The sequence below is a fragment of the Barbus barbus genome, assembly GCF_936440315.1.
Source record: "Barbus barbus genome assembly, chromosome: 34".
NCBI lineage: Eukaryota > Metazoa > Chordata > Actinopteri > Cypriniformes > Cyprinidae > Barbus > Barbus barbus.
The window spans coordinates 14455594-14477804 of NC_136762.1; the positions used below are offsets into that span (position 1 = coordinate 14455594).

The following is a 22211-nucleotide window of genomic DNA, read 5'->3' on the forward strand; positions in this document are numbered from 1 at the left end:
CTGACCAGGCTCAACCCTGCTTAGCTAAAGTGGGCAACCGGTCTTGGGCTGCAGGGTGATATGGTTGTGGCCAAGTTGAGGTAGCTTTCATAACTGCCCGATCACGAGTAGCTCCCAAAAAACAGATTTCGGTACCCTTCCCCTCCTGATCCCAATGAGTTCCACTGCTTTAATGACTTAGTGAAAGCAACTGCAGAGTACCTACATGGGGCGGCCCCATCTGATTCTCAAGAGCCTACAGCTGAAACTTACCAGAAGGCAGAATTTTAGATCCTCAGAACCGCCCAAAGAGAGAGTTTCCCTGAAGAGACCCAGTTTCTTACTGCTGGTAAGCCAGTGCGCCATCATCAAGCCGCGTAGCTCCGTTAGCTCCTGAACTTGATGAGACCTTCTGTGACTTACCCTCTTTGTGGAGGGTGTCAATGATTGTCTTCTGGACCATTAGTAAGTCAGCAGTCTTCCCAATTATTGTGGTTTCAAAGAACAAGAGATTTTACCCCGAGTTTATACTGTAGAGATGGTTGTTTAATGAAGCTCAAATATAAATATTCTAATATATTGAGATACTGGATTTTGACTTTCATGAGCTGTAAACTCTAATCATCAAAATTAAAAAAAAAAAAAACTTTTGAAATATCTTATTTACATGTTATGAATCTAAAATATATATGAAAGTTTCACTTTTTGAAATAAGTTACAAAAAATTCAATTTTTCACGATATTCTAATTTTTTGAGATGAACAGGTTTGACTACTTTAGTAATTTCCATGAGTACAAATCTTAATGTTTAAGCATATAATGGTATTCTAGGGAACTGTGTGCTTCTAATTTTATAGCAACAGTTTGGACAGAATCCTTTTCTATTCTAACATGACAGTGCCTCTGTGTATAAGGCAAGGTTCAAAAAGAAATTATTGATTCAGTCAGTGTGGAAGAACTTGACTAGTCTGCATAAAGCAAAATCCTAATCCCATCTAAACACCTCTGGTGTGACTTTAAATGCAGACCTTGAGCCAAAAACTCATCACCAAACACATGACTTGTATATGGGTACATTCATTTTAGACACTTTCAAAACTGTTGCAACAGAGATGGAAATACAGTTTTTAAATACGTGAATTATGCTTCATAATCTGTGTTACCACAGTTTTGGAAGTGCCTCCTCCTGTTCTAAAGAAGGGGGTGTCCCAATACTTTTGGCAATATAGTGTGTGTATATACGTATATATATTTATTTATTTATTAGGGGTGCTCCGATCAGGATTTTTGAGGCCGATCATAGAAAGCAGTATTTGCCGATACGATCACCCATACAGATTTTTTAAAGCCTTCTTTTTATCATGCAGAATTATTTATAGTGATGATCCAATCAAGATTTTTAGACATTTATTCAGGGCCTGAATTTCATTTTTGAAAATGAATTCCCCTTAGGTAACTCTTGTGAGAGGGGATTTTTTCATTTGAAGGGTGCAGGAGGGCATTTTTCTAGACATTTTTCAAAAATGTATATTTATCTCACCTAAACGTTTAATCATGCACAGCATTTTTGTTTTGACAATCGTGCAATTGTTGCACAGTGACAAAACATTTAAACTACTTTTCTTACATTATCACAAACCTGACAATACCATTGACAGAAAGTCAGCTCTACTGCCTTTCCTTTGACATTTAAATCTTTTACAAGCAATCCTGTGGTTCATAAAGAACAATGCGCTGTCAAGTGTGCAGCGGAAACGAGTCCTGCACTGCTGCAGACGCACCGCTCCTGGAACGCACTGCTGGACCGCAACCATGTGCCGTATGAACGCTCTAATCCGTTAACATGAGCGCGGAAAGAATACACACTGCATACGCAACGCTAACGGTGTGTGTGTGTGAACCTGGCGTTATGCGTGTGCGCTTCGAGTGTGCGTGAGTGCACGAGCGCTGAATGGTTTAACACTGACAAGAATTAAAAAGAAATGCAATTTATAAACTTTAGTTACGATGCGACACTACCTTGATTGTGCAAGTGACAATTCCTGTGTCAACTGTGCAGTGTACAGCTCGCTTATAGTGCAGACGCGATGTGATTTGAAGCCATTTGCGCATTTTGAGAGATGAGAGAGAGCGCGCGCAGTGATTCATGCTGTTTGTGAAATTATGTCTCACAGAAACCTTTCAAATGACTTTATAAGTTATTTAATGAAGAAATATGAATTGTACAGCATTATAATTATTTCACCCACGCCGGACAGAGACTGAGACATTGCCGCTGTATGTCCTGTCAATTCTTTCACAGCAGGCACGTCTTCAGCTTAAAATAATTTTTTTTGAGATCAGCCTTTTTAGAGACTGCCGATCAAACATCCCAACATGATTATAGGCCGATAGTGATCGGTAGCCGATCAATCAGAGCACCCTTAATTAGAGGTCGACCGATATGGGTTTTTCTCTGGCCGATGTCGATATTTAGAAATCAGGGCAGCCGATGGCCAATATATGATGCCGATTTTTTGGGCCGATATGTTTGGCCGATTTTCTTTCTTTCTTTTTTTTTCCCCTTCATCTCAAGGATGTTAATTTTTTTTCAGTAATTTATCAAAATATTTAAAAAGGTTTGCTGCATGTTTAAAATATGCTGTGCGTATAAAAAAATTGCATTTTTTAGAGAGAGAGAGAGAGAGAGAAAAGTCACGTATAAGTCGCATTTTATTATTTCATTCAGAAATAGGCCTAATGCCGACGTGAAATGTTTACAAACATTATAATAAACACTGTAAACATAGCTAGGCTATTTTAGTTCCCCTCACTCCACAACAAATGCTTTTAATTAACAGTATTTAGAAAAGAACAAGAATTAAGCTAGCTATAAACGACAAGCCAAAACAAATTAATTTAGGCTAAAACGAAACTGAAACCAACGTTGGGTCTCTCATTCGACACAAAATCAAATGTTTCCGTATTCGCGATTTATTTGAAAAATATTATTTATTATGTACAGGTGCATCTCAATAAATTAGAAAGTGGTGAAAAAGTTAATTTTTTTCTTGTAAGTCATATTTTAGATTCATTGCCTGACCTGAACCCCATAGAGAATCTATGGGATATCATCAAGAGGAATATGAGAGACACCAGACCCAACAATGCAGATGACCTGAAGGCCGCTCGCAAAGCAACCTGGGCTTCCATACCACCTCAGCAGTGCCACAAACTGATCACCTCCATGCCACGCCGAATTGAGGCAGTAATTAAAGCAAAAGGAGCCCCTACCAAGTACTGAGTACATATACAGTAAATGAACATACTTTCCAGAAGGCCAACAATTCACTAAAAATGTTTTTTTTTTTTATCATTGGTCTTATGAAGTATTCTAATTTGTTGAGATAGTGAATTGGTGGGTTTTTGTTAAATGTGAGCCTAAATCATCACAATTAAAAGAACCAAAGGCTTAAACTACTTCAGTCTGTATGCATTTAATTTATTTAATACACGAGTTTCACAATTTGAGTTAAATTACTGAAATAAATGAACTTTTCCACAACATTCTAATTTATTGAGATACACCTGTACTTCACAGAATTACTGAATTTCACAGGAAAGATTTGTTTATTTTTTATAAATAAAAGAACTGTATTTCTTTAGTCAATTATTAAAGTATTACATGTTACACGGGCTGATTTATTCATTTTTAAGTATTTTGGGGATTTTAAGAACAAGTGGAAAATGTGCTGAATGTTTAATATCATCCAAGTGAAATTAACAAGCAGTTAGACTTAATTTACATTCGTTTTAAACGCCGAGCCAGGCGCGAGTGGACACAGGTTGTGCGCGTGCATCAGGCCTCGTCCATATTGCCAGATGCGCTCGTGAGAGACTTGCGGAGCAGAACCGGACGCGAGACCGTGAGTATAAAAGTGTGTGCGGCTCGTCCGTGAGATAGATAGATAGATATATATATATATATATATATATATATATATATATATATATATATATATATATATATATATATATATATATATATTCTTTAGTTTTAATTTGCCTAACTTTCGATCTGACCCTTTTTAAACGGTGGGTGTTTACGCAGTTGGCTAGAGCAGTGCTGATCAGGGAGAAGGTGCGCTTACTCTGTTGGTTAGTAAGACTGTCACTCAAGGCTGGCAGTCGTGCATGTGATCTGGATCAGAGTAATATCGTGTCCACATCGCAGGCTTTGCGATTAGCAAATCACAACAGCTCAAATCGTGATTGCGATTCGATTTCGATTAATCGCACCGCTCTACCAGGTAGTTCTCTCTTCAAAAAGTTAGCAGGCAGAGGGGGACATCACAGGGTTATCCGTTGTGCCAGTGGAATGGCAATCTGCTTGCCGCACGAGGCAGCATCACATGTTGCTTGCCGATGCCGATTAATAAAAAAATGCCAAAACTCGGCCGATCAATCGGTCGACCTCTACCCCTAATAAATATATATATATATATATATATATATATATATATATATATATAATCTCATTTCAAATGAATGCTATTCTTTTAAACATTCTATTCAAAGAATTTAGAAAAAAAAGTATTTTAACAAAAAAAAAAAAAAAGCAACCCAACTGTGTTTAACATTGATAATAACACGAAATGTTATCAACATTGTTAAATATAGAAAACTAATTTAAAAAAATGTATCATATTTCATAATATTGCTTTATGCTGTAAAACACTTCAAACCTTTGAAAAGTAGTGTATTTTTACAATGCTTACGCTAATTTATTTTGTCCTCGGTCAGATCTTGATCACAAAATAATACTTTTTGTGGAAAAGGATCAGTAAGTGGTTCAAATACTATCTACTAGCATTTGTGTGAAACTTTGTTCACAATAGACACTATAACATAAGACAGCAAGTACACAGACCCCTGTCTCTGGACATGAAATGATGCTAAGTTAATGTTAAATGTAACTCAAAACTTTAGTGCTAATAAAGAACCGTTCTGCATGGAAGCTCTTCCGAGGAGGAAGCAGCAGGAAGGTAATTAGACTGACGGAGGAGGCAGACCTGCTGGAATTACCGCATGGGTGACAGAACAATCAGCAAACACAAGAGGGGGGGAGTGAGCAGGCCGTTGTTATTTTAAGCTCCGGCACTAGAAGGACCTACCAGCCGGCAGACAGGCGGTTTGGTTTGAGAAGGGGGCATTGGTGGGGGAATTGCTCTAGGCACTCAGTTTAATTACAGGGAAGGGTTGGCGTCACTGCTTTGCAAACACCTCAATGACAACAAGGAGAAACCCAGCAAACTGACACTGCACAGGTAGACCACTCACATCTGCTGATGCGAGCTGACCTGATATCAGTTGCTCAATCATTGATTTCTCTTTACAACTATGCTTTATCTTCATTGCTTGGCAATTTCCTCTTTCCTTATCTGTGGTTTCTCTTTCGCTTTCCTCCGGGGTCTTGTTACAATTCTCTGTTTGACCCCTTACATGCAGGAACATGTCTAAGCCAGGTTAGCGAGTAAATACTTCAGTCAGCTTGATCCTGGGCTCAGTTTTTCAGTCGTTCACCCACCTTCAGCAGGTCTACCAAATGCCCAGATTAGAGGCAGAACATAAATCTTAGTGCCGAAAAGTTAATTTTGACAGTCCTGAAGAAATATATGGCATCTCTGAAGTCAAAGCAAACATTATCTTCTGCTCCTGGTCCTGCTTTCTGCTGCAGGATCACAATGTGTCTGTTTGGACTATGCTGACGTCTGGCTGTGGCACTGTCACAAAACTTGGCGCTGCTTTCACTGTCAGCTCCAAATGGTGCTCATGCCATAAAATTCACATCAGATATACAACGTTGATTCATTATCAAGAACAAAAAAGTCATAGATGAAAGGTTGGCTGCACCAAAGATATTTTGAAAGAGGATTCAACTGTTTGTCCATGTCTGGAGTCCAAAACCGCATTGGTTCCCATTGACTTGCATTGAATATGGGGGGAGGGGGGACAGATATTTGTCAAAATAATACAAGTATAAGTAAATTAATGATTTAACGTTTTTTTTTTTTTTTTAAGAATTATCTTTTACTCACCAGTGCTGCATTTAATTGATCAAACACACACACACACACACACACACACACACACACACAATCTGAATTGTCAGCAGCCATTCCTTCAGTCTTCAGAGTCACAACATCCAAAAATCATTATATGCTGATTTGGTTCTTATTATTACCAATGTTGAGAACTAGGGGTCGACCGATATGTGATTTTCAGGGCTGATGCTGATACTGATTATTACATATCAAGTAGACCGATAACCGATGTCTGGTGTAAAAAAGAAAATTAATGTCAAAATTAAGAATAACAAGGGATCTGACAAATTATCTTTAAATGCTTTTAAATTAGCCTATTTCATCGGAAAATCACTTTTGAAAATGACCGATATCAATAACTATAAAAATGCTTGATATCGGCCAGGCTGATAATTGGTCAACCCCTATTTGTTGCTTTAAATTTTTTGTTCAAACTGATATACTTTTTAGAATTCTCTGATGACTAGAATGTTTTAAAGAACAGCATTTATTTTGTAATAGACATTTTTGGTAACATCATGGCTTTACGGTCTCATTTGATCAATTTGATCAGCAGCCTCAGTGAGCATAAGAGACCTCTTTCAAAAATCTTAAAAATAACAATAACAATTATTCCAAATTTTTGACTGTTAGTGTAACTAAAGCCAAGTGCACATACGATGACTCAAGCCTTCCCAAGGATTATTGCTTTATTTTGTGCTAAAGTTTTGGAACTTGTATCCAAGTGATTGTTGTTTGGATCTGAATTTGTGGTAGTTTATATAAGACTAGCCTTCCAACTTCATGTTTGTTTGTGTTTCTTAAACATAAAACACCATCTCAATTCATCTCCAGAGACTACCAACAATGAAAGATGTGATAGAATGTATTTTTGTTAATTCTGCCAGTACTATTCAGTGACACTGATGAATGATTTTATAAACCATGTCAATTAAATGCTCTTTGTTTTGCCACATTAAAGATTTTTGTTTTATGTTTGCAAGTACTGCTTTCCATTGTGTCAACTGGCATGAATAACATCTACCCAAGAGGCATTAATTGGAATTGCTTAAGATGCGTGGTTCCAATATAATGCACATGTTGTCATCAAAAAACTTTGTACTGCACAACAGATACACAAGAGAAATAAAAAAAAATGATGTTGTGCAAAACAAGTTGGTATATTTCAGGATTTCATATTACATGCATTATTAACATTTGCATTATTATATTCAAATTGTGAGTAAACTACAGACAGATCTGTGTAGGGCTGGGCGATAAAGGGCTTGTCATAGTCGTGCGCATCTTGTCAGCAAAACTGGTTCTATAATAAGTAGTAAATCTCCATCTCCTGCTTTCAGTTGGAGCAGCATTTACTACACAGAGCCGTAGTTCACTGACAAGCAACGCTAAAAATACTGACGATATCATCGATATTATACATCGATATTATGAAATTGCGCAGCACTAATGAAAATTGTTTGCTTAGCTTCTCCGTGAACTACGGCTCTGTGTAGTAAATACTGCTCCTTCTGAAAGCATGTGCAAATACCACGTTTAATAACGTTTTTACTCCAAACTCACTTCATTACGTCAGTCGAGTGTTTGAAATAAATCCTTCAGTGAGATGATGTGGCTTCTTACACAGAATAAGGCACGCAACATATTTCATAGTATTCTAAGCAGTGATAAAGGCATTGCATTATTAAAAACTTTATTAGAAACTTTAGAACTCAGATAAACCATATATTGTTGTAGTCTTGTGTTTATTAGTCCCGTTGAATTAATGAAAGTAGTTAAATCTTTTGTTTATTCAGCTGCAGCATTTCCTGGGTTTCTTCTGCGGGGCTTATTTGGAGTTTCGGCGTGAGAGCGCTCTCTGGCCTTCGGATTGAGATTTACTGCTGATCACAGAACTGGGCTTCACTGAAAGATACACATGGACTTACTGCAGCTTTTGCCTCATTGCAAGTGCGATATTATCGCGAAGGAATAAAGATTCTTTTTAATTTCCCACAACAATTACTCTAAGGCCCAATCTATGAAAATATACAGTATCTCACAGAAGTGAGTACACCCCTCACATTTTTGTAAATATTTTATTATATCTTTATGTGACAACACTGAAGAAATGACACTTTGCTACAATGTAAAGTAGTGAGTGTACAGCTTGTATAACAGTGTAAATTTGCTGTCCCCTCAAAATAACTCAACACACAGCCATTAATGTCTAAACCGCTGGCCACAAAAGTGAGTACACCCCTTAGTGAAAATGTCCAAATTGGGCCCAATTAGCCATTTTCTCTCCCGTGTGTCATGTGACTCAGTGTTACAAGGTCTTAGGTGTGAATGGGGAGCAGGTGTGTTAAATTTGGTGTTATCGCTCTTAGGGCTGCCACTAACGACTATTTTTATTGATTAATCTATCGACTAATTTATCGATTAATCTAAATGATTAATTTCCCGCAGTAAATCTACAATTTTACTTAGGAATATTTTATTAAACCAAATGAAATCCAAATTTCTATGAAATTTCCTTTTTTAAAGCAAAAGTAAAGTGCAACATAGAGTGCAAGAAGCAAGTGTCCATCTCATAGTCCAAATCACTGAAATCAAAGTTCAGTATTATAGTGAATTTCCTGTGAAATTCAATAATTCAGTAAATGTAGTAATACCATTATAATCTTCCCTACAGAAAACAACAACAACGGTAGAACCCCTCCCAAAACACAATAGAAAATTTTATGGATTTAAAGGTTATAATAGGAATTGTATTGGTTTTAATGTAAACTATAATGGTGTCTACTGGTATTTAATGCATTCTATTGGTGGGATGTAATCTAGCAGATAGCAACCAATAGAACAACAGTAATTCCTATTGGAATAATGCCCAAAACAAAAATAATTTCTGTGATGGTTTATGTTGTTTTTGCTTAGTTTTTTACCAGCAGGGTAGCAATACTCATACTGTGCTGCACATTATTGACAATACTGAGCTGAAGCTTGACTTTGCAAATTAAAAAATTGAAAATCAAATGGCAATATCTCTCCAAAAAAAAAAAAACAGTCAAAGTAATGATTACAGTCAAGCATGGTGGTGGGAGTGTCATGGACTGGGGCTGCATGAGTGCTGACGGCACTGGGGAGCTACAGTTCATTGAGGGAACCATGAATGCCAACATGTACTGTGACATACTGAAGCAGAGACTGAGCCGCAGGGCAGTATTCAAACATGATAACGACCCCAAACACACCAAGACGACCACTGCCTTGCTAAAGAAGCTGAGGTTAAAGGTGATGGACTGGCCAAGCATGTCTCCAGACCTAAACCCTATTGAGCATCTGTGGGGCATCCTCAAATGGAAGGTGGAGGAGCGCAAGCTCAAGCAACATCCACCAGCTCAGTGATGTCATCATGGAGGAGTGGAAGAGGACTCCAGTGGCAACCTGTGAAGTAGGGGTGGGCGATATGGGAAAAATATCATATCACGATTTTTTATAGAAATATCACGATTCACGATTTTTATCCCGATTCTTTGTTAGTTTTACTATTTTGGTTTTACAAGTTGTCTGAGCATTACAGCCAAACTAGAAAGACAAAGATGCATGGCAGATATTTAGGCCAAAGTGGGCGAAGATAAAAAAATCTTTGTCATTATTTTATTTTTCTTATTAAAAAATAAGAACAAAGATACACATTACAAATACACATAATATACAAATAAAACAAACAGTGCTTTATTTCCAGGTACAATAGGTGTATTTAGCAGAGCATTCAATGAAATTGAATGAACAAATATAAAAATAAAACACTAGATAGACTGATTCCTAAAGCAACTGTATTAAAGTTTTTCAGTCAAGAATAGAGAGGGATTTTTCTCTTTTGCGTTTTGTTGTTTTGTTAACGTTAAATGAATAGTTCCCCCACAAATTAATATTCTGTCATCTGTCTGTCAATTCTGTCATAATGTTGTATTTTTATATCATCATTTACTCAAAAGTTGTTTTAAACCGGAATGAGTTTCTTTCTTCTGCTGAACATTTATAAATGCTATTTTGAAGAAGGTGGGAAACCAATCAGTTGCTGGTCCTCAGTGACTTCCATAGGATTTTTCTTTCCTACTATGAAAGTCAATGTAGACCAGCAACTGTTTGGTTTTCCACTGAGTAAATAATGACAGAAATTCAATTTTAGGGTGAACTATCCCTTTAATGACAGTCGACAGCATGTTTAGTGTCCTGTCCCTTTAAGAGCTGCACGCATCTAATATACAGTTCAGGCACGCATCCGTTTCTCTCTTAACTATTTACTTTCATTTTAGAGATAACCAACTCCGTCTGTATGTAAACCTTGTGTGTTTTGACAGTATTAGCGCAAAATATAACTTAGTTGAGTAATCAGGCGCTGTTAGACAGGCGTTTTAGTGCGCGTGCTTCAGGTGTATGCGCTCAGAACAAGCGCACGTCAGACCAGCGCGCGAATTAAACATTTAACCAGCAAGGCTTGTATGCAAATAATGTACTTTTGCGATCGCGAATAAGTGCAGTGTCCTGTCTGAGTAACTCTACTGCTGTATGTCGTGTTGTACAGTATATAGAGACGGAGACCAGAACTGTATTTGACAATGTGCGCGGTAGCGCGATACTACGATATTTCTTCAAAAGCAGATCGTGGAGACATTTTTATCGTCCACGATCAAAAATCGTCATATCGCACACCCCTACTGTGAAGCTCTGGTGAACTCCATGCCCAAGAGGGTTAAGGCAGTGCTGGAAAATAATGGTGGCCACACAAAATATTGACACTTTGGGCCCAATTTGGACATTTTCACTTAGGGGTGTACTCACTTTTGTGGCCAGCGGTTTAGACATTAATGGCTGTGTGTTGAGTTATTTTGAGGGGACAGCAAATTTACACTGTTATACAAGCTGTACACTCACTACTTTACATTGTAGCAAAGTGTACTTTCTTCAGTGTTGTCACATGAAAAGATATAATAAAATATTTACAAAGATGTGAGGGGTGTACTCATTTCTGTGATACTGTATGTGAATGCACGGTTTCACACATCATACTGTATATTTGAAATCTATCTGAACATAATTCATAACGTGCCATAAATAATGTTAACATAAATGCTCTTCTTTTCTACAGTCAGTTTTCTCAATGTCATGGAGGAGCAACAGTTTAGTAAATGCAATAGCACACATTCAACTGTCGACATTTTTATAGCTGCTACTTGAGTAACAACGCATCTGGTTTAATGGCGTAGACATTTGAAGGTAACTCTAAAGCCCCCTGGAGTACTTTTTACTACCACATAAATGCATACAAATGCATGTTTGCCAAGCATTGATCTGCGTAAAGTATGTTTCTGGCCTTCCTAGCTAAAGTCATTTACTTATCCTCATGTTGTTCCAAACCTGCATGACTTATGGCAAACCTGAGATGTCTTCATGTTTTTTGTCCAATCAATGAGAGTCAATGGATTCCAAAACAACTTTCATTGTATAGACAAAAACAGTTGAAACATTCTTCAAACTATTTTTTTATGTTCCACAGAAGAAAGAACGTCTTACAGGTTTGGAACGACATGAGGGTGAGTAAAGAGTGACAATTTTCATTTTCAGGTGAACTATTCCTTCAAGACATATCACTAGACTGAAGTAATCGAGTCAGAATGCAGGTCTGCATGCTTTGAAATTTCCCTTGTGAAAAAAATTCCAGATTGGCAAGACTTAAAAGATTGAACAGTTATCATGCATTGCAAATAACCAAACTCCCAGAGCAGTTAAAGGTAAGTGGGGTAAAGTTTCAAGATTAATAGAAACAAATAACAAGGCATGCAGACATGATCCAGAAGAATCAGGTATGCTAAATGTTTATTGTGAATGTGGTTCCTCTTTGAGAAGAAGTTACGGAAACACTATTGTCTAGAATTTCCCTTAACTGGATTACAGCTCCTTCTGTGACGGCAGAGATGTTTAATTGGTTTTCTAAGGAGGCTTGTGAAAAGGCACAGGTGCATGCCAGCATTTAACCTTTCGCTCTGATGAACAGCAACCTCGGACAAAAGAGAGAGCGTGGGAGAAATGTTTGAGCTGTGCTTAAATTCAAGAGGAATTTGAGGTCTTACACACCTAAGAACAAAACCACACCATGTATTGCGCTAAATAAAACTTGACGCAATTCTGTTTTGGTAACATCTTAAGAATATGACACCAAAAACCAAACAGCATGGCAAAAATAGAGGCGCTTGGCTCTAATGGTAATGGAAGGCCATTGCTTCCACTGGGCTGTCAACGTGTGACCTTTGACTCTCATTTGGCATGTGGCTAACTTGAGCTCTTGTGGGACGGCAGGGACGTTTTTGACCCCGTTACAGCTGTCTGATTGTGCTTCACAGTCACTGATATATGCTCATCTGCTCTAGTCAGGATCACGGCGGTACCTCCTATGGGCTGTTAACTCCTTCCACAACCATCTCATAACTAACAAAACATCTTGATTTGGCACAAAGGCTCATGTATTGAATAATAATTCAAGATCTTAAACCTGATGCCTCTTTATAACTGTTATGCCAATATTTCAACACAACATTCCAAGCCAAAGGTATTGCACAAGACCCAGAGGGAGACGTCAGAGCGTGGGAGAAGAAAAGACAAGACCCTAACGCACCAGGGAGGATTCATGCTGTGCCTGTGAACTAAAAGAGGAAGTACATCTCATGTCTATGAAGATATGCCTCATCAAGAAAACAAAAATGTAACCCTGGGTTATACAATGCCTTTCAATGGGAAGTTGGACTCAGCAAGAACTGATGTAACCCAAGGCTTGATTCATAAAGCAATGAATCAAACAGATCGGTGGTTATTTATTCTCTTGTGGCTGTTAAAACATTCAGTTTTAGAGGGGCTTTAAGGAAACAGCTAATCCTTAATAATGATAAAGCATGTTTAATAATGAAAACTAATTCTGGCTATATAGTGATTCAGCTATAAGTAGTAAAATACTCTTCATATACCTTCAAGGTCCAAAAGCATTCACCAAGTTCCTATGCAAATAAAAACTAGGTTTGGTGAGCTGGCAGGCAGCTGCCCAGTAACTTTATTAGGAAATACAATTACAGGATTAAAGAACAATTGATGCTTCAATAGTGATTAAAAGTAAAATAAAAAGGTAAAACATCTGTTGCAATGCTCACAATCTCTCACTTTCACTCCTAAGTGAAAAATTTGCCATCAGAAGTTCATTTAAAAGTTGGATTTGGACAATTGCTTGCACAATTACTACAAATATTTATGGTCTTCAATCTTCTGCCATTGAAAAAAAGTGTAAATTTGTGTATCCTTCATATCTAGAAATCCAGTGACTGAGGAAGAAACTAGCATGTTGATTAAGTACACCATATGCTGCTAAGGTACAATGACAGCAATCTTGAGCAATCAAACTGCTATTTGCTTGTGACAATTTATGAAACATGAAGACAGTCCATTTTAAGTTCACACAGGGATTTTTTTAAAGCAATCTGTGCTCTGCAATCAAGAGTTTTAACAAATTGCAACACACACAAATTAAAGGATTGCTGTGCTTGGAGGTTCAAGAAAAGTATGATTAAAAATCAGCATATTTCAGTTGCTCACTGCGCAAATGTGCTCTGGATCAACTGACTTGAACAGTTCAAAGCATTTTGCATAACAGTGTGTGCCGCTCTCTCTGCGGGTAAAAGAGGCCTCTTCCTGCTCAGCAGCATTCAAAGGGTCAACATCTGTCTTATTCTGCATTGAATAAAGACATCAGCTTGTAGCCAAGGGGCAGCCAGAAATGGCCTGCCTGTTGCCGACACACTTGCATGAAAATTTGAATTCAATCTGTATTTATCTCAAACTAGTTAGAGACAATGCACACCGTTTTTGTGTCATGACGCTTCATGAGAGAGATTGTTCAAGCCTGTGCGGTGTGCAGTGTGTGGTTAAGGTCACATCCATCTCACGTGACTCAGACTCAGTGGGACCTTCTGAAACAGGTTAGACTGGGCAGGTTCACGCACATGGATAGCATCCAAACACACTGCATGCTGATTGAAAAACTGGCACATAAAAGACAGACAAGTTCCCACAAGTGACAAAATGACAAATTGAAAAGCGAAACAACTTCGAAATGCCACTGAACTTATGATGAGTTCCTCATACCAAAGCCAACGCAACACGTCTTGCCACAAGCAACAATAAATGATTGCTCTAAAGTTGAATCTAATGTGATGAAGTTTCCAGCAAGCCTAAAAGTTACGTGCCGATTACATTTCAAAGGAAAGAGGAGGTTTGGACTGAGTCCAAGCAGGTCACAAATATCCCAATATGGAAGATGAGCATAAAAGCAGACCGGTCTGCTCCTCAGTTGGCAGAGGATGCGAGTTGAGATTAATTCATCTTCACCGCTGTCTATGCTACCAGTGGGCAGAGGCAGAGCGATGAGTAACACAATACCACTACAAAAACAACGGAACAGTTTAAGAGAAGAGCTTGAGTTGGAGATGAAAGATTTACGATCACACATAGTATCTCTTCCACCAAACAGGCACAGCTGGATTGTGATTGGTTAGTGGAATTCCTGCAGCCCCAAAACAGAGCTGAAGCAGACCATGGTTGAAGAATCTCAAACAGCCCACGTTTTCCACACAGACTGGAAAAAGGCTAGTCTGTTACTCGGCTATACCTGTTTTTTTTTATTATGAAAATGTATGCTTTGGAAATGGAAATGTATGCAAAAAAAACCCCAAAAAACTATTGGCCACAACCACTGACATTTTCCTTCTAGATAATCTGATGTTCCAAATTCCAATCTCATCTGATTTCTATTGAAACTGGAACTGAATGGTGACAAAAAAAAAAAAACACCTTGCTGTATAATTTGTGCATACATAAGAAAACTGTATGAGACTTCTTTAAAACCTTAAACGGGAGGAAAAACTTTCTCTCTTCTTAAGTTTATCCCTTTAATGATGCCATGTAAAAGACAGAATAACAATATTGGCTGAATCTGATCTAAAATATGCCATGGTTGGCATTTCATCCATGTAAATTCCAGAAAACCATACTTCATTCAGTAATATTTCTAATGAATGAGTATTTGTCTTCCTCCATCCCCATTAAAGCCTTTGCAGTGCAGCGTGCAGTAAATCCAGCTGGAAGTCATCCTTAATTCAACTTTCCATAAATCCCTGAGATACAGGGGAAACTCGAGATGAGAAACACATGTGAGAAGAATGGAGACAGGCTTGCCAGTGGAACTGATAAAAAGAGGAAAGGAAAAGTTCAAGCCTTCCCAAATGTGATCCAAACCCCCACACTGACCATGTCTGTGCAGGATCAGGGGACGCGAGAGGGAAGAGGGCTGCTGACGTGACTGAACTGAAGGGGATGAGGGCAATGACGGTGCCACTGCTAATCCTGATGGTATGATCACCAGTGAAAGAATCTGACCTCAGGTCAGAAGTTCAGTGCTAATGTGGATGATTTAACACAAGTACACGGATTATAATGGTAAAAGGAAGGAAAAGTAACCACTTCTCAAATTACAAGTTTAATCACCAATATTTGAGGCTTTATGATCTGGTAAATGAAAAAAGAAATGCAGTAGAGCAAGAAATGTAGGTAAAATTATTCAAATCAGATGGGCTTTGAAAAGATACATTGAATGCATTGTACTTCGCTTTGGATTACAGTGTCAGCCAACTAAATAAATGTAACTGTATAAAAAAAGAAAGAAAAAAACCGCAAATGTTTTATCAAACAACTTCAGATTCTTAATATAATTAAGACAATTTATACGTAATTAGTAATATAAAAATGTATAATTATTAATTATAAAATGCAAAATATGCTAAATTTATATTGCATATTGTTTGTATGAAAGTAATAGAGTAATGATGTATAATACTGGCCTATAAATGTATGTAAAAACTGAAAAACACAACAACACAATAATAACTTTTTATTCTGGTGGTGATGGCGCAGTGGATAAGACACATGCCTTTGGTGTGAGAGACCCGGGTTCGAATCCACTGTGACACCAATGTGTCCCTGAGCAAGACACTTAACCCCTAGTTGCTCCAGAGGCATGCGACCTCTGACATATATAGCAATTGTAAGTCTCTTTGGATAAAAGCGTCAGCTAAATGAATAAATGTAATGTAAATGTATTCTTAATATAATTTTAAGATCATTCAGTTTAAATACGTAGAATATAGCATATTCTGAAAGTAACAGAGCATCTGTCCTTCAGATGTTTCTTTATAAATGTAATATCACTTACAACTGTTTAAGTGTAAAACTAATAATTAAATGCCTGAACTGACATTAAGACTAATCACACCTAATTCAGCCACTATGAATGAAAAATGCATTGTATTTCAACACACTTCTGTGACATTCAGATTAAGCCACCACAAACATTCATTCATACTGGCCACAATATTCAACTTACCTGCTTGAAATCGGCCACAAAAGTTATAAGGGTCCCATCTCCCTGTTTAAACTCCAAAGTGATGGAGTCTCTCTCATTGTCCGCCTCCAGAAGTTCATCTGTGATCTGTCCATCGGCCAAACGAACCCTCACCTTCAGCTCTGAAGCAGACCCGAGAGTTACTGACACCGTGAGCAGCCAAAGCAAAACAGTTAACCGAACTAAACCAGGCGAAATCCACCTCGCAAACATTCCAGATAATCCTAAAACTCAAAAAGCGAGCTCAGAAGGAGAATCCACGGGAATAACAGTCGCTGATGCGGATCTCCTCAAAACATCACAGCGGCTCCACTTTCACAACTTCATCCATATTTTTTGGAAGCTGGATATACAAGAGAATTCATAAAGTCCTTTAAAACAGGTCTAGAGACCGTTCACGTTTGGCAAATAAACATTTAGGAGAGCTGCGTCTCGCACGGATGAATCGTGTCGCGTCTCTCAGTGAGGGAACTTTGATTCATGAGCTTCATTCAGTACAGTGCGCTTCACGCTGACTTCAACCTTACTTTCTGTTTTTCTCCTCTGGAGTTTTCTCTCTCTCTCTCTCTCTCTCTCTCTCTCTCTCTCTCTCTCTCCTAGGATTGCGGATTCGTCACTTCCTTCATTATCCAAAGTGCAGCAGTCCAACGGCCTCCCAAAGTTTCGCAGGAAACTCTTAAAGGCATAGCGACCTCTCAAATAACACACTCCTCAGATACATTTCTAGCACTAAACTCTTTGTGTAATGTAAGTAACCGTCATATTCATAAACAAAGCAGAATATATATTTGTGTATAAATTTATATTAGGCGATATTGTTTTATTTAATATAGCCTGTTTAGGAGAAAAGTCAGAAACTTCAAAATCACCCTCAAAGTTACATGTTTATGAATTTGATTTGATAGTAGATTTACAAGACAGGTAGATTATGTGGGGATATTTATGTTCAATTATTTAGATTTATCCAGAATATAGTTCTTCAACTTTGGGTGTTTTCATGGGGGATTTGAGGGGCGTTTTTGTGGTCACATTAGGCTACAGTAGGCTATGTTTTTACAAACTTTCAATCTTAAAATATGAAAATCAGCCATGAAAAATATTAAGTAGCCTACGTTTTAAACTATGGAAATCATACCACGGGAGTGAAAAAAAACATTGACATTTCATTTACATTTCTATGTCCAGCAAGACCAGCATATTTAATCATTTATTTTTGTTTGTTTGTGTTTATTTATGATAAATGGTAGCACTTTAACACTGTAAAGCCTGACATATGAAATAACTGTCAGAAAAATCGATTTTAAAGTGTATCCAAGTTCTCTAGTTTTCATTACAGGGCAAACATATAATGTTTTCATATGAAATAAAAAAATAAACTAAAAAAATTGAAATTGTGGAAAAGTTGCTTCAGTCCAGTAAACATTCATCTTGTAATTTATATGATTGGAGAAGTCCTAAATATACGTCATAATACTGTAAAAGTCTGGTGAATTTTTATTTCATGCCAACTTTAATAACTTTCATTATCTGAATTGGATCTCTACAATAGCTACTAGGATAATAATTTCCATACACCAGACCTGGAAATGTTTACGATGCTAAGAGAAATATAATACAGAGAATTACCTCTTGAGGAGAAGATCCTCCAGCTGTGGCACATCAGAGCTCTTATTACCAGGTGATGTGTTTCTTGCTGGGTGGCCCAAGTATGTGACCTCCTCAGGGAGCACATCACCAATGGGCACATGTGCTGGAGAGCTTCACTGGAGGAGAAAGCAAACAGACAGACTATGGGCTTGAGTAAACACTGTCAGCTGGGTCAGGACACTGGTCAATACAGGTGATAGATTGGAGGGAAGTTCAGGTAAACATGGCCTTTTGTGACTGGCTAAGCTAAAGCATTTACAGCTTTGGAGGAGGTAAAAGAGACAGCGAGGGGGGATCTTAGTCAATGACGTTTGACCAGCTGTTACTCCCCATTTTTGTTTTGAATGTTTGCATCATTTTGCAGTTACATACTGTATGATGCACATTGTCTGTTTTAATTGTAATGTAAAATGTATTTAGTGCGAATGTAAATGTATTCCAGTTATCATGAGATCTTTGTTGCTATCGTGATCTTTGTTAATATCGTGAGATCTTGCTTTACATAATGGTTTTTCTGGAAATCATGCGTTTCTTGGGCAGTCGTGGCCTAATGGATAGAGAGTCGGACTTGTAACCCAAAGGTCGTGGGTTCGAGTCTCAGGTCCGGCAGGGATTGTATGTGGGGGGAGTGAATAACCAACACTGTCTTCACCCTCAATACCACAACTGAGGTGAGACCCTTGAGCAAGGCACCAAACCCCCAACTGCTCCCCGGGTGCCACAGCAATAGCTGCCCACTGCTCCGGGTGTGTGTTCACTACTGTGTGTGTACACTTGGATGGGTTAAATGCAGAGCACAAATTCCAATATGGGTCACCATACTTGGCCACACACCACCTCCCTTTCCTTTACAGTCTTTCCAAGTAGTACAAAGTGACATTTGGCGTCCTGGTGCGGTTATAGTGTATAACTTTTGTAAATCATTAACAAGGCATTCACTAATTTAGCTATCAGATGCTTACACACACACACACACCGCACTGCTACACTGGAACAGGCCATTGTTTCAAGTCTCTTCTGATTGTTTAAACTATTAAAATGTGTATAGAGCTACAAAAGTGCTGAGTTATATGTCTACGGTTGGACAAAGAGTGGACATTTGATGCTTCCTCTTCTCTGGGTACACTGTAAAAAAATTCCGTAAAATTTACGGTAAAAAACTGGCAGCTATGGTTGCTGGAATTCTACCATTAAAAAATACAGTAACAACATTTTAGGTTTTAACTTAAATTTACAGTTAAATACCATAATTTCATTAACTGATATAATGTTAATATACCAACCTATTGAAGTATTGAAATCTGTTTTGTCCCTTTGAAAGACACTGATAACCACCAAATGCAGGTGGTGATGAGAAAGTCACATGATGAACCAAAGCCCATCACAAGCAGCTTTTAAATAATAGCATAGAAGGTGCAAAGTGTCATTCACACAAGCACTAAACACCAACATGGTGAGACTCATTCAACTGAAATATGCAATAAACATTAATTTAACAACATTAGATGTAACATACAACCCTAATAAACATAACTGATAAGAAAAAAACTAAGAAGAAACAGTTTTTTTCAAAGAAAAAACATCAAATTCAAACAAAATTTGAAATGCAACGCAAGGAATTCTGGAAACGTCAGTTTACTTTTTTTTCCCTGTAAATTTTACAGGAATTTATTGTTAACCATCTCATAGGTTTTTACTGTAGAATTTTCACCGCTTTTTACCGTCAAAATCACAGTCATTTTTTACAGTGTACATTGGCACCACGAAACATGGAATAATATCACATAAAAACAACACTAAATGTGTCTTGTTCAACTTTTGTCCTTGTTTACCAATATAATTGGTGGAAGTTTCTTCACATTTCATCACATTAAAAGTGACTTACGTAATGAGCATCCACATGGTGTGATGTGGTCAACACATGAAGGATAGGAATCAGCCTTCATATCATTATATGTTGATAGTATCAACAAATAGTGATATGAAGGCTGATTCCTATCCTTCATGTGTTGTAAAACTTTATCTGAAATGTTGACATGGCCTAAAGGAAACAATGCCAATGTATGCAATTTATAAATTATAGATGAGTTATGGTCAGGATAGCAAAAATGTATCTTTTATTTTAAGTAGATTTGTAATATTTCATATTTTAATTCTTGTTGAGACTGTTCTTTGAGTTAAACATGGTATTTTGTATTTTCCCATCCAGCGCTGAGGAGTAAAACGAGCAACACTATTAAAGCAATAGAATACCCAGAAATGAAATTTCACCCTCAAGTTGTTTCAAACCTGTATGAGTATGTTTCTTCTTTTCAACACAAAAGAAGATATTCTGAAGAATGCTGGTAAATGAACAGTTGCTGGTAGCCATTGACTTCCATAGTATGCAAAAAAATACTATGGAAGTCAATGGCTACTAGCAACTTTTGGGTTCTTCAAAATATCTTTTGTGTTCAACAGAAGAAACAAACTCATACAGGTTTGACTTGAGGGTGAGTAAATGATGACTGAATCTATAGGTGCATAATGTAAGGTGTGGTCACATTAGTGGAATTTTTGAGCAAAAGTGTAGAGATGTATGAAGTACCACTCACACAGCGGTCACTTTCAAACCAAGCAGCTTTCTTTTGGTTAATATAGAGAATCCATGTGACCAATTTGAACTCGTTGTAAAGTCTGTGTTTGGAAAGTTTTTGCACTCATATGAAATTCACGGTTATGTGGATTCCTGTTGAAATGACTAGATTTTATCTGAGAAATTCACTGAATAATGGTAAATGTGTCCAGATCTTTAGGTGAAATTTTGGATGCAAAGTATATGTAATATCAATTATGTAAAATATTCTCACTTTTTCAAGGTTAACTTCACTCTACTTAACATTATAATTAGCTTATAACTTCAAAAACTGCAGTTTCAAAGTAGTCCCCCCAAAAAAAACCATCTAATGCTGTTGTTTGCCAGGCGTTTGGTGTGTTTGATCGTGAGTGTGTGGTTTGTTGTCTCAATATGCAGAGCAATGACAGAAATACGATGAGTAGGACAAGCACCGACGAGTCTTGCCATTGTTTTTGTTCCACTGTAATCGTCATCTATGCCATCTTAAGATCATCATTTCCTGCTTTGTGCTTTCGACCCTATTCAAAGATTTAGAGCTCATATATGCACATGTATGTAATAAGGGCCTGTATAGGCGCAACTCCTATAATGAGGTGACAAACAGTTAACCTTTCACATAAAGAGAACTTGTATGTTTTCACGCAAACTGTCTCTGAGCGGATACGCTCTGTCTAATGAGCCTGTAAAGACTGAAGAGTCTGCAGGTGCATTTATTTAAACGGAATTCCTCTAAACATTCCCCTTGAGGTGTTGCAATGACTTAATAACTTAGCAAACAATATAAAAATAAGGCATTCTGCTACCTATTTCCTCTTCTTTCAATGCAACAACAAAGAAATGTTTGTCTTACTTAAGAAAATGTCCTGAGAATGTTTTCTTACGTGATGATTGGCAAGAATGTTTGTGTGGTATTTGGGTTAAACTTGTGCTTGAGTCTAAAGATTTCTAATGCACAATTCCTCTGTTGAAAGAATGTATTTCACACAGAGAATTTACACCACAAAGATTTTGCACCAGTTCAGGACAGTTTGAGTTTAACAAATGCCAAACTGAGAGCAAACAGTGTCATAATCTTTCATCAAATTACTTTATAAGGCTCAACAGTAACCATTTTTTTTTCTGATGGCACAGTCATGCAAGCAGCTAGTAGGTTTTCTACTTGCCTGCCAATGTTATAATTTTTTTTTAATTACTTTTTATTATTAATTTAACTACTTTTATATTATAATATACAGTATACACACACACACACACACACACACACACACATACTATATGTAATTTTATTATATTCTTTATGTATGTGTGTTTTTACATATGTGTGAAACTTATGTTTTTAGCATGTTTTGATCAAATATTATAATATAGTTAAATAATATAATATCAAATATAGAACCATGGA

The 22211-nt window shown here is 37.3% G+C and overlaps 1 protein-coding gene across 2 annotated transcripts in view; it reads right to left on the reverse strand.

The window, feature by feature from the left end:
* The window catches only part of LOC306854618 (out at first protein homolog), a 29353-nt gene extending 11135 nt beyond the window's left edge, over nt 1–18218 (reverse strand). The window contains exons 1-2 of one of the 2 annotated variants that reach the window (XM_079392783.1): nt 18172–18218; nt 16528–16667 (exon numbers count right to left, since the gene is read on the reverse strand). In XM_079392783.1, coding sequence (XP_079248909.1) covers nt 16528–16667; nt 18172–18205 — 174 coding nt within the window. In that variant the 5' untranslated portion in view covers nt 18206–18218. Of the gene's footprint in view, nt 1–16527; nt 17091–18171 lie in introns of those variants that run through there. The other variant, XM_079392782.1, reaches the window with a different exon arrangement.
* Between the last annotated feature and the right edge of the window lie 3993 nt (nt 18219–22211).